The sequence below is a fragment of the Rhinolophus hipposideros genome (genome assembly GCF_964194185.1).
Source record: "Rhinolophus hipposideros genome assembly, chromosome: 5".
Classification (NCBI taxonomy): Eukaryota; Metazoa; Chordata; class Mammalia; order Chiroptera; family Rhinolophidae; genus Rhinolophus; species Rhinolophus hipposideros.
Window position 1 is genome coordinate 78,011,832 of NC_138051.1, and position 14,367 is coordinate 78,026,198.

The 14,367-nt window shown below is 35.1% G+C and overlaps 1 protein-coding gene across 2 annotated transcripts in view; it reads left to right on the top strand.

The window, feature by feature from the left end:
- DNAL1 (dynein axonemal light chain 1) overlaps positions 1–14,367 on the top strand; it is a 29,780-nt gene that overhangs the window by 12,919 nt on the left and 2,494 nt on the right. For both annotated transcript variants that reach the window (XM_081049439.1, XM_081049440.1), the window contains exons 4-7: positions 1,228–1,283; positions 7,266–7,321; positions 10,685–10,811; positions 11,688–11,828. In XM_081049439.1, the coding sequence (XP_080905565.1) occupies positions 1,228–1,283; positions 7,266–7,321; positions 10,685–10,811; positions 11,688–11,828 (380 nt within the window). The remainder of the gene's footprint in view (positions 1–1,227; positions 1,284–7,265; positions 7,322–10,684; positions 10,812–11,687; positions 11,829–14,367) is intronic.

A 14,367-nucleotide genomic window follows, 5' to 3' on the forward strand; every position in this document is an offset into this window, starting at 1 on the left:
TCACAGGATTGTTGTGATGGTTAAAATAGTTAATACATTTAAAGTACTTAGAATACTGGGAACACACTAAGAATTCAATAAAATTAGCTTTTATTATATTTTTTGCATGAAATTTACTAAGATATTAAACATTTTGTCAAGAAAGGAAGACTAAGGATGTGTAATTGTGTTCCCTTTAAAAATTTGTTTTTCTATAATTAAAGTATGTATAGAAAAATCTAGGTAGATATATACAATTAAAGCATCTCGGGGTTGGGGACAGATGGCTCAGTTGGTTAGAGTGCGAGCTCTGAACAGCAGGGTTGCCGGTTCAATTCTCACATGGGCCAGTGAGCTGCACCCTCCACAAATAGATTGAAGGGCAACGACTTGGAGCTGATGGGCCCTGGAGAAACACACTGTTCCCCAATATTACCCAATTAAAAAAAAAAAAGTATCTCTGGGGGAATGTGTGGGGTGGTGAGGATTACGTATGACTTCTTATACATTTCTGAATGATTTAACACATGAGAAAATAAGTATCTCCATACATGTCTCTCTCTATATATATATATACATATATATGTATATATGTGTACATACACATATATACATATATATGTGTGTGTATATATATACATACACACACATATATATATATATATATAGTCCTGCTTTTTACAAAAGAGGATCATATAAAATGTATTGTTCTGCTAGATGGTTTTGAAACTTAATAACATATCGTGGACGCTTCCCAAGTTGGCATCTATAGCTCAGTCTCATTTGTTTTAGTGGCACCATAGTATTTCATTAACTATTCCTCAGTTGATGGATGTTTATAGATTTTCCCCCCATTTTTTTGCTCTTACGATAATACAATCAATAATCTAGTTCATACATCTTTTGACATTTCTATTAGTATTTCAATAAGATATATTCCTAGAAATGAATTACTGGGTTAAAGTATACATGCATTAAAATATTATAGAGATAACACCAAATTGTCCTCAAAAAGGTTCTTTTGAATTTTCTACAGCGGGTGTATATTAACTTTTGTAATCAGAAAAAACGTATGAAGATTTCAAAATGAAGGAGTACATGCCATGTCTGAGGGGGGAAAACAGGAGTCAGCGTCAAAATGAAGTATGACTTAAATATCATCTCCTATAGGCACTTGAGAAATAATTTCTGATATACCATTTTAAAGTTTTTTCATATTAATTCAAGTTTTTCTTTGTTCTTTTTAAGGAAGCTTTCACTGTCTACAAACTGCATTGAAAAAATTGCCAACCTGAATGGCTTAAGTAAGTGATTCACTATAACAGATGGTTCTTCAATTTTCTAGTTATTGGAAATAACATTCCAGAGACACTATCCCAGAAGCTGGCACCTGTTTGTTTGTTTATTTGTTTGTTTTAATTAAAGTTGTTTTGGGTGAGGTACCTGTCTTAATTACAGTTATTATCAGATAACAGAGAGAATGTATATAAACCATGTATCTTAAGTTTGATTATCTAAAGAAAATTACAGATACATGAGACCTGAACATTTAAAAGCTTTTATAGAGTTAGAATTGAGGTATCTTAAATTAAAAAATCAGATTTCTTATTATATATTTTTGACCAGATTTGTCTCTTTCATATCTGTTATATTTAAAATTAAATTCCTCACCATCCTTGTTTTTCCTGTGCTCCTCATCTTTGTTTCTGACATCGCCACCTACCCCGTTGTTAAGGCCTCTGACTCCTTGTGTCAGTTTCTTACGGCAACTGAAACTTGGTGGCTTTAAAACAACAGAAATTTATTCCCTCATAGCTCTCCAGGCCAGAAGTCTGCAGTCAGTTTCACTGGGCCAAAATCAAGGTTTTGACAGAGCCACACTCCCTCTGGAGACTTTAGGGAAGGGAGAATCTGTTCCTTGTCTCTTCTAGCTTCTGATGGCTGCCACATTCTTTGGCTTGTGATTACATCATCCCATCTCTGCCTCTGTGGTCAAACTGCCTTCTCCTCTTTTGTCTGTGTCAAGTCTTTGTCTTTTGAGGATACCTCTGATTGCATTTAGGGAACACCTGGATAATTGAGGATACTCGCCCTATCTTAAGTTCCCTAACTAAATTACATCTGCAAAATACTTTTTCCCCTTATAAGGTAACACTCACAGGGTTTAGGGATTAGGATGTAGGTATTTTTTGGTGAGCCATCATTTAGCTTACCATACTTCCCCTTTACTTCCTTCAAGCCATACATCCAAGTTCATCACTAAGTCCTGTTAACTCTACTCTTTGAAAGAGCTCTTAAATAACTGGTTACTTTTCCATTTTCCAGGAGCTAATAGCTTTATTTAGACCCTAATCATCTCTCTCTCTCAGATGGTGTTTATCAAATGTTTTTGACCACTTTCCACAGTAAGAAATACATTTGAATTTATGACTCAGTACATATATTCATATGAATACACATATCAAATATATGCATATACATATGTATTGGAATAAAATTGGTTAAGCAACATTTACGCCTACAGCATAGGTTGCAGTATAAATTTTTTAATTTAACTTTCTTTTTTTCAATGCTTGTCATAACTCGCTAAGTTGATTTCACACGTTTGAAAAGCCCTACCTTAAGATTTTTGTAATCGCCTCCTAATTGATCTCCTTGTCTCTCATTTTTCTGCTCTTCAGTTGACTTTCAGCACTGGTGTCAGAGTTTTCTTCCTACAAATATTATCGTCTGTCCAGATCAGAGACCTTTATGTCTCTTCTTTGCCTAGTAAAGACCAAATGCCTCAATGTTACATTGAAAGTCATCCAAAAGCTTGTACCACTCTATTTACACCCAAACACATCATTCTTTTTTATGACTGTGCACTTGTTAATGCAGTGCTTTTCATTGAGAACAGCCCCTTCCTCTAACAGAAAAATCCTACAAGAAGCAAAATTAAGATTAAGAATGCTAAATTTAAATGTCATTTCTTTCTCTAAAGACGTCTCTAATCTCCATCATCATAATTACTCCTTCTTTGGGAACATTTATAACAGTCTATCTTGGATTATAATAATAATTACTTCATATAGTTATTGTGAATATTAGAGTTAGTATATATAAAGGATTTAGAATAGTGCCTGGTACATATTAATGCTCAAGGAATATTAGTCATTTTTATAGTTAGTGAGGATATGTTCTGTCTCTACATAATGAGCTCCTTGGGGGTAAGCATCACGTCTTATTAATCATTTTATCTTTGATTCCAAATCTCCATCTTCCCCCGTACCTTACTCAGAGTTGGCATTGAGAATTTATGTTGTACTGGAGAGGAAGTGTTTACTGTTAGAGCTGTAAGGTGACTCAATCTATTCCAATTTCTCAGTGACTCATTCATCAATTTGAAATGTTTCATTTTATTCTTTGCTTTGTCTGTGATTGAAATAACTTGCTTACATGAGACTAAATTGATAACAATATTTATCAATACAGATAACATGCTTTTCTTTTCATAAAAACATGCATTGACAATAGTGAAAATGGATAACTTTCTATGTGGGACTGCCAATGGGTTTTAACTCACATTCTAATTTTGGTCAATGGGTGATGACTCTCAGGATAATTGTATTAAGGAGAGTGCCCAAAATCCAGTGGAAAGAGTACCTTGATCAATTAGTTATTGATGTCTGACGTATAGGCATTTGTACCATATATTTACTATACTTGACTCATCTCATTTTAGTTCTGCTTGTAACAAATGGTACCTCTGCAGTATATGACCAGGGAATATAGTGTATCCGTGACTAGGAGGCAAAAAGAAGCCAAGTGATCCATATGTAGAATTGAATATACGACTCTAGCTTGCCTCCCATCCCTTTCCGTTCATGAACTCTTTTATGCTATATGGTGAGAGGATCTGAAATAAATAGGTATTCCTATTTAACGGGGTTTATAAGGCAGAATATTCCTAATGGCAATTTATATTTATTATACCAAAACTGTGACTGGAAAACTGCATGATATCACTGTGTTTCAAACTGTGACTAAAAAGCTGTACAGTGTGAATATTAATAATCTCATATTAAAGATTAGACAATATGTTTTGTTGCCTCGTATTTTTGGTAAAAAATATTATACTTTACTCCTCTAGTTTACTAAATAAATAAACATACAACTTTAAGACACTTTGTCGATTTTCAGCATGACCTTGTATGAAGCAAAAGCATTTCCCTTCTAGTGGTACTCTACTTACACAGCATTTAAAATATGGAAAATACATAATTGTGTTATGTTAGAACACTTAATCTGTTAACTTCAATATTATAACTTATTTCCTTATACGGCAATAAGTAAGATCTTTTTAGCCTTTCAGTACCATTTTCATGTGTACTTTTTGAAAAAGGAGCTTTATATATTGTTAGATACTGTCTTTAAAAGAGCTGCATATATTTGTTATCTCCAATTTCTGAGGTAATTTTTCAGTCATCTTAGTTGACCTATCAGCATATTTTGACGTGGATGATTTCTTTCCTCTTTGAAGCAATTTTAATATGTGGCTTCTAGAACACTGTACCCTCCTGATTTCCTCCTGCCTTTCTGGCTACTTCTTCTCAGTCTCATGTCCCCAACTTTTAAATGTTGGAGTACACCAGGACTCAGTTTTTGGATCTCTCCTCTTTTCTATCTTCACCTACTCCCTAGATTATCTCTTCCGGATAATGACTTTTCCATATGCAGATGGATTCCAAATTTTTATCTCTAGCCTAAGCATTTCCTCTGAACTCCAGATTCACATATTCAGTTGCCTGGTACTTCCATTGGATATCTAGTAAACATCTCGTTCTTAGCATGCTCAAAACTGAGTCCTGGTAGCCTTCCCCAGTCCCAGCTAAACCAACTTGTTAGGTATCTATCTCAGCAACAACTCCATTCTACCCAGTTGCTAAGCTAAACTCCTTGGTAATTTCTTGACCCCTCATACATCCCTTATAAGGCCTATTATCTTTCTAATTTCATTTCCTCTTACTCTCTTCTTTATTTTCTCAGCTAGCTTCTTGTGTTTTGTGAATATTTCTGATGTGGTCCTGCCTCAAAGCCTTTATTTACACTTGAAGTTCCCTCTGCTTGTAAATGTTCTTCCCCAGAAATCCTCATGGCTAGCTGCCTCACTTCCTTTGAATCTTTACTTAGAAGTCACCATCCATCGAAAATGTCAACAGCTGGGGTGTGGGGGCAGGCAAGAAATAAAACGTCAACTGCTACCAAACCCCCTGACATTTCATTCTTTTTACCTGCTTTTTGTTCTCTTTCACACGTGTCATGATCTAATATACATATTTACTTTGTTTACTATCTACTGAATGTTAGCTCCATGACAGCAGGAATTTTTATCTGTATTATTCACTATTAGTAATTATGTATTGAATGAATAAATTTTTTTTTGAATTTTTAAAATCTTTAATGATAACTTTTGAATAAGCTTTTTATCCTGCATGAAATAGAAAAAATATAAAATGGTAAATTTTCCATATTAAGAAACTTCAGCAAATAATTGATTATATATATGATTTTCTTAAATATTTAATTTTCACACATTTATAGTTATATGGATTTTTGGTTTGCTATGGCTGCCATAACAAATCCCACAAACTGAGTGGCTTAAACTACAGAAATGTATTTTCTCACAGGTACAGAAATGTATTTTCTCACAGTTGTGGAGGCTAGAAGTCTGAGATCAAGATGTCAGTAGGATTGATTGCTTCTGAGGCCTCTCTCCTTGACTTGTGAATGGCCATCTTTTCCTTTTGTCTTCACATAGTCTTTCCTCTGTTTTTGTGTTTCTGTTTCTAATCTCCTCTTATAAGGGTACCAGTCATATTGGATTTTACCAAAAATGATCTCATTTTACCTTAATTATCTCTTTCAAGGCCCTGTCTTCAAATAGAATCACATTCGAAGGTTCTGGGGATTAGAACCACAACATACAAATTTTGGGGGGACCCAATTCTTGTTTCAATAGTTAAACCATTTTGCATGAATTAGATCAGACGTAAAATGCCTTGTTCTGAAAGTTAAATGTTTCTCATAAGAATTTAAAACAATTGATTAAAATAAATTAAAACCAAAATTTATATAACTATGTATTCTTGATACACACACGCGCACACACATTTATTGTGTACTTACCATGGATTAGGCATTATGCTAATGTTTTAGACAATTATCTCAGTTAATCCTTACATTCTTATAAAATAGATATTATATTTCCTCATTTTACATATGATGAAACAGATTTAAAGAGGTTTGGTTGCTTCCCTATGGAGTTGGGATTGGAACTCAGTTAATTGGATATGAGTTCTCAACCATTGAATTATGGATATTATAGAACAGTGCTGTCCAATAGGACTCTGCATTGTCCCAAAACAGTTGCCACTAGCTGCACACAGCTATTAAACTCTTGAAATGTGACTTGTGTGACTGAGAAACTGAATTTTTAACTGTATTTCATTTTAATTAAGTTGTGAAAACTGTATAACATGTATAAGTAATCACAATAGTTTTTTAGAACAGAAATGAGATTTCCTGTGTTTTTCTAGAAATCTTTTTTTAATTTTGAAAAATAATACATGCCCATGGTTTTATGCAAATAATTAAAACGAGATTATAATGAAAAATAAGTCTTCCTCTGACCATACATTCTCAGTTCATCCCCCAAAGCAACCACTGTTTCTACTTTCTTTTCTCTCTTCCAGAAAGAGTCTATAGATATACAAATAAAAACATTCTTGTAAAAAATATAAATAGGCATCTGTTAAACCAAATCACAATCTCATTAGTTAAAAGAGTGAAAGCAAAAAATTTTAAAATACTAATTCGTTTGATTTCACTTCTAATTTTTTGTGGCATGTGGTGAACTATACATAAATATGTTTCTGTTTTCTAGTGTGAGTCCTCATACTACAAGAGATTGGAAATATATATGCTCTCAAATTTAAAGTTCAAATCTTCTTTACTCTTATTTTATCCCTGTAATATTTTTACTAGCCAGCAAGTTAAGACCATGAATTCCAAATAGGTAACCATTTTTAAATTTAATATTGGTATGATGTGAAATTAGAATTGTAGTGATTACCTTAGATGATAGATAAGTCAATGTTATTTATTACTTGATTACCACTTTTCATTAATATAATGTCATTATATAAAAATATTTATTATATAACATTGATTAAAGCTTTATTATACTAGATTTATAATTGTGTAATATGATTCTCATTTAAAAATTGCTTTTTTTTCCACAACAGAAAACTTGAGGATATTGTCTTTAGGAAGAAACAACATAAAGAACTTAAATGGACTGGTAGGTTGCTATTTATTACTTTTAAAAAAGCATTCACTTTTTTTCTTAGTATACAAATAATACTTGTCCATTGCAGAAGCTTTACAAAATAGAAAAGCTACTATAAAAAGAACCTATAAGCCCCTGACAATTTAAATACTGTTAACATTTTGATTGACATCTTTCTTGCCTTTTTTCTGTTCTTTACTGGGTATGTAAAGAATGAAATCATACTATACAGATCATTTTGCATCTCTCTCTTTTTTACTTAATATGTAAGATCATTTTTTTTCTGTCATTCATTCATTCAACAAATTCATTCAGTAATATTTCCTGAATGCTTACTAAGCTAGGCACTGTTCTAGGCACTAGAGATACAGCCGAATATAAAGCAAAGTTCTTGCTGTCATAGAACTTACATTACAGTGGAGGGAGAGAGACTAGGTAATAATTGTGTAATATATCAGGTGGTGATGAATGCAGTGAAGAAAAACAAGAGATCATAGATTGATGGGAAATTGTCTCTGGAAGTGAGGATGTAAGCTATAGAGCTGACCAAGGGACAAGTGCTCCAAGCTGAGGTGGGACAGCAAGTACAAGTGTCCTGACCGAAGCTGCTTGGTCTCTCATGTGCCATCTTCCTCATTTTACAGTAAGAAACTAAAGAGAAATTATTTCTTCACATGCAGAAGCAGACCAATCTTCTAAATGCCTGTTCACTTAATGTCCAATTCTCCAAAAGGCCAGTTTATTGCATGACAGATTTCGCTGAATTGATTCACACAAACGTAGCCAGATTTTACTGATTGAACCACCAGGTTGTTTCACCAAAATCTTGTCTTTATTACCTACTTATAAATATATAGAAAATTGTGTTGCTTGGAATGGTTTCAACACCTTTTGAAATTTTCTTTACATTTTTATTTAGTGGTAATGTTACTACAGCTGGTTCATCCAGCTGTTGGGACTTATCAGTCCATCTTTGTAGAGTGTCAGTTTCATATTTTAGGCACTGCTTCACTTCTCAAATGATTAAAACATGTGAAAATAGTAATCATGGCCGGTCCTGTGGCTCAGGCTGCTGGAGCTCCATGTTCCTAACTCCGAAGGCTGCTGGTTCAATTCCCACATGGGCCGGTGGGTCTCAACCGCATGGTTGCCGGTTTGATTCCTTGAATCCCACAAGAGATGGTGGGCAGCGACCCTGCAACTAAGATTGAACATGGCACCTTGAGCTGAGCTCCCAGATGACTTGGTTGGAGCGCGTCCTCTCAACCACAAGGCTGCCGGTTCGACTCCCACAAGGGATGGTGGGCTGCGCCGCCTGCAACTAACATCGGCAACTGGACCTGGAGCTGAGCTGCGCCCTCCACAACTAAGACTGAAAGGACAACAACTTGACTTGGAAAAAAAAAGACCTGGAAGTATATACACACACTGTTCCCCAATAAAGTCCTGTTCCTCTTCCCCAATAAAATCTTTTAAAAAAATAGTAATCGATTTGAGCTGGTTAGCAAATCCTTATATTTAGGGAAGTACAAAAGATAGTGGAATAGATCAACAATGTATTGGAAGATAGAACTATACTCTGGACATTCAAAATCTATACAGTAGTTGTAAGTCAATATGCACAAGAAATTCTCATTCTGCTAAGTCACATGCACAAGAAAAGAAAAATCCCCAAATGCAGTGAAATTTGGTTATGGCAAAACAGCTGCATCCAAATGGCTGAAAACTAAACTAAAGCTAAATTAACGCTTCAAATAAGTAAACAAAGCATTACAGACATCTTCAAAGTTACCATATATAAAGGAATTTCTATCCTATCCTATGCTATCTAAAAACAATTTTTCAGTAAGTCAGTAAAAGTAAATTCAGCAAATTGGCTATTTGTGGAACTAATCAAATTGGTTGTGTGAAAATTGACCAAGAATCCTCATCTGTACATGTAAAACAACCCTAAATTAGTGGCAGAACCCAGAATTGAGTGAGACTAAATCTTCTAGTCAGTATTTAGTCAGTATTTTTTCTGCTACCTCACACTTTCTGAATTGGAGACATGAGATGAGTGAGATACAGTGCAATGAAAATGATGCAATAAAGTTTAAATTATATGAAGACTGATTCCCCTTTTCTGAAAGACATATATGATATACTAATTAGAATACTAGCTGAGGGGGATTAGCTAAATCACAAAGTTCTGATATATAAAAGTACCAGGATGGACTGATTTAAGTTCCTTTTACTCTAAACTGTTGTTTCTCCTACTCAGAACTAAGATGAATTGTGGGAGTTAGGATGACACAGAACTAACCCAGGCCACTCCATTCTCAGTTTTTCCCTTTGGTTCCACCAGTATTGAAAATGCATGCATTAAAGATTTTTATCCAGGGTACATTTATTCTCTCTATAGTTTTTAAAGGGACAGTTACCAGGACATAAATGTGCGCCCCACATTCTAGACTTTATGTGGTTGTTGGTAAATTCTTTGGGGTTAAGGAGGGGATTGAGCAACTAATTGATCTTGCCCAGTATTTTTTGTTTGTTTGTTTAAAAATATAACCACTATATTTTGTCTTATGTCTATAAAAGAAGGAAAAAAATTTTAAATTATTGTCCAAAGGCTGAAAGAAATTAGTTTAAATTTAACAATTCTTGGGCGGAAGACTTATTTGATATCTATATTTGTGCCACCATTGATTATATCTATCATTTAAGAGTCAGTATGATGTAACCTTTAAACTATAATGGAAAGACTTTGGGTTTTAAACTGAATTTTATATATAAAAAAAGATTAATTAATGGATATATGGGGTGGCTAGATGGATGGATACATGATAGGAAAAGGATAGTAAAATATTAATGGTAGAATCTGGGTAGTGGATATATAGGTATTTACTATCACTTTCAACTTTTTTTGTTTAAATGTTTCCATAATATTGAAAAAAATAAAACCCTGAAATTTAGACCTAGCTGTACTATTTAATAGAATTGTGATCTTAGAAAAAGCCCTTAATCTCTGTATAATAGAAATCAAATAACCTGCTTTGCCTATCTTAAATGTCATAAGGATCAAATAATATAATGTATAGGGAAGTAATTTGAAAACTATACTAGTCAATAAAAGTGATAAAATAGTGCTATTATTTCCCTCTTGGTGATTTCAGTAGCTATTCTTAGTTCAGATCAGTTGGAAGAGAGGAAGATAATGTTCTACTTGGCTTTCTTAATGAGAAAAAACTCCCACACAGCCTTTAGCTCTCCTGCCAGTGGACAGGTGGGTCTCAGTTCTCTCTAAAGGGCATTGTCTTATGTTTATAAGGAAGGGGACAGAAGGAACAGCTTAAAAATAAGCATGTAAATCAAATTGCTTTCTTTTTTCAGGAGGCAGTAGGAGACACGTTGGAAGAGCTGTGGATCTCCTATAATTTTATTGAGAAGTTGAAAGGGATCCATGTAATGAAAAAATTGAAGATTCTCTACATGTCTAATAACCTGGTGAAAGACTGGGGTAAGCTGAGGCTGGCCTTTTCCTAACCTTCCATCTCTTGTTTATATAAAATAGACCAATAGGGAACAAGATGCAAAATGGGGACATTTATTTCTAAGCACAGAGGGAAATAGCTATAGAAGTTCCTATATTTCAGCTAAAACGCATGAAATTTACATTTCAATATTTAGTTAGAATGATTATAATTGAATAGATCCTGGTACTGTTAATCATGAAAACAATTTAGATTATTGGCCAAAGGCTGAAAGAAATTAGTTTAAATTTAACAATTCTTGGGCAGAAGACTTATTTGACGTCTATATTGCTTGGGTTTTTAATTGTACATTATTCATTCAACATTTTCTAAAGCCCTGTTATGTGCGTGAACTATATGCCAGGCTCTGGAGAAACATAGTTTAATAGGACACTATCCCTGCCCTGGAGCAGTTCACAGCTTAGTGGGGAAGGTTAGTTTATAAGCTGATCATTATAAAACTGTGAGAAGTTCTGCAGTAGAGGCTCAAAAATGAGTTGCTTTCAGAATTCAAAGATGAGGAGGAAACAGAGCTGTTTAGCTTAGCCCATAGTGATGCAGTACAGCATAGAGAGGACCTGTCACTGGAGAATGATTTGTTGTTTGATTCTGAGCCTCATGTCCTCTTCTTATCCTATCTTAGGCTAGCATAGAGGTAGAAGAGGGATGTCTTCTTTTTCCCCCCCTTTCCGTAATGTCTTCAGAAAATGACTTCAGATGGTCTAACTTCCCTCAATTCCTTCAAAATCTTAAACAACAACTTGTTCCGAATAGTCACAAACAGTGATATTGGAATTCAACCTCAAAACTGATAACAGTAAAACGTGCCATGTTAATGTGGGATGTATTCTTTGTATTCGTAGCTGAGTTTGTGAAGCTGGCCGAACTGTCATGCCTGGAAGACCTGGTATTTGTAGGCAATCCCTTGGAAGAGAAACATTCCGCTGAAGGGAATTGGATTGAAGAGGCGACCAAGAGAGTACCCAAACTGAAAAAGCTGGACGGTGAGTGACTCTGAGCCAGCTTGGAAACGTTTTCTAGGTATAAGAGTTGAACTTGTGACATGGAATCATGAAAAGGAGGAAAACTAAAGAAAATGACAGGTTGTCTCTAATCTCTGTCCACAGGAAATTTTATGGTCCAGGGTGAGATGAAAAGGTTTTGGCCAGGGTGAGATGAAAAACTCCTAGGATAGTTAGCCTGGTATAAGAGCATCCCTAAACCAAAAGCTTATAAGAAAGCTGGGTTTGTTCTCAAGTCACAAAGGCATTATTTTTCAGACTAATTAGACATAAATGTTAAGTAGTTGCTTTTTCACAGTTGGATCTAAATTGTAGTGTTCTCTATTCCCCTCCCGCCAATTTTAGTTTCCAAGTATCTGAGATAGGTGTCAATGTCAGTAGATATCCCTGGCTGACTGGATTCAAGTCCCAGTTCTACCACTTACTATCTTTTTTGTCATCGTGCCAGTTAAGTAATCTTACCAAACCTTTTCTTTTGTAATCTAAAAACTGGCAATGATAACAGTCAGAGACCTCTCTGGGTCTTACGTCTTCCCAGCAGTGCTACCAGGAAGCCAAGCCAGGACTCTGACTATACCAGAACCCACAGACTTCCCTTTTTTCTACTACCGCAGGGAAATACCTTTTTAGTCTGAGGAGAATCACTATCGCCCCCTTCTTTTCCACATCATTCTGCATCTTCTCACAATCTGTCTCTTCAGTGATCTTGTTAGGCTTTTCAAAGACAAAAGCCAGGAGGTCTGGCAGTCTGTCTCCGCTTCCTGCACTGTTCCTAAAGCAGTGATGCACAGAGCTGACCAGCCTACGCGGTGGGGTGGGGAGGAAAATATGCAGAAGAGGCAAATAAGTAATATCCAGCTACACCGTGAAGATCATTATCCCATGTGCTAATTGCATATTTTCCTTATTGTCTTCATCGCCACTCATACTGATATCCACAATCCAAAACAAAAGGATCTAGTTGTCTATGTTCGAGGCTTCCTTGTTCCTCAACCCTTCTCTTCCCTCCTCCCCACCCCTGTTGCCCTGCCATTCTATCCTTTCTGTTCTGTGTCTCTCCATCTCTCCCTTACCACTTCTATCTAAAGTTCAATACTCAACCCTTTTATCCAGCTCAGCTTACTGTGGTGGTCATTCTTAAGTGGCGCTGCATCCCTATGGAGGGATATTTCAGAATCTCTGGGGAGAGAGTGAAGGAAAGCTATATAGTTTGAATAAGTTTTACAGATGATTCCGATAAGACTTCCTGGAAGAGCTGTGCTCTTCTGTCCTCCAGTTGAAAAGTATTAACATAAAAGGCCCTAAAGTAGCTCTTTCCCTACACCAAAAAATGTTAACAGCTTGATTGATTTGTAATTGACATACAATTAATACACTAAAGTGTGTAATTTGATATGTTTTGACATGTATATACCTTTGAAACCATCACCACAATTAAGATAGTGAACATATATGCTGATGACTATAGGTAACAATACTGTATTGTATACTTGAAAGTTGCTAAGAAAGTAGCTCTTAAAAGTTTTTATCACACACTCACATAGAGGTAACTGAGGTGATGGATGTGTTAACTAACCTTATTTTGGTAATTATTTCATAATATATATGTATAGCAAATCATCATGTTTATACCTTAAAGTTACACAATGTAATGTCAGTCATATCTCAATAAAGCTGAGGAAAAAAAGATAATGAACATATGTATCACCCCCCCCCCAAAATTTCCTTGTGCCTCTTTGTAATATCTCTCTCTGTTCCTTGCCACTGTCCCTCCCAAGGCAGATCACTGATCTGCTTTCTGTCTCTATAGATTAGTTTGTATCTTATATGATTTTGTATAAATGGAATCATCTAGAATGTTCTTTTATTTCTCTAGATACATACCTAAGGGTAAAATGACAAAGATGGTAGATTACCTCTTGTGGGGAGGTACAGGAATAGTCAGGAAGAGGCAAACAGGTTTCTAAGATACTGGTAATGTTCTAGTTCCTAAATTGAGTGGTGGGTATACAATCCTTGGTTTTGTTACTCTTTAAATTGTTTGTATTGTATTTGTATGAATGACTATTTCACAATTAAACATTAAAATTTAAAAAAAGAGAGAGAGTAGAGACCTTAGAGTCTTGGACTTCAGCCTTTTTATGTTCACCTTTAGCTGGATTCTAGAAACCATTTGAAATCATTTGTCTTTACTTCCTTCAGCATTGCACACAGGAAGTGAATCCCTTCCCTTAAGAATATAACAGAACCCCTCATGTAAACAGACCAAGCCACACCATAGCCTTTTGGACCAAGTAGTACCCTCCAGTCAATCTGAATAGCCCCTAGAAGAATCACTTTAGTCTATACTAAACCAGTGGGACACACCAGAACAGAGATGGCCACAGTTGCTAACTTGCCTGTTTTTTCTTCTCTTCTGTTGCTTATAAACAAAACTGAGAGATCTTAAAAAGCTGAAATAAAAAAGATAGACTATACCAGATGTTAATGGGATGTGGAACAACTAGAACTCTCATAATCT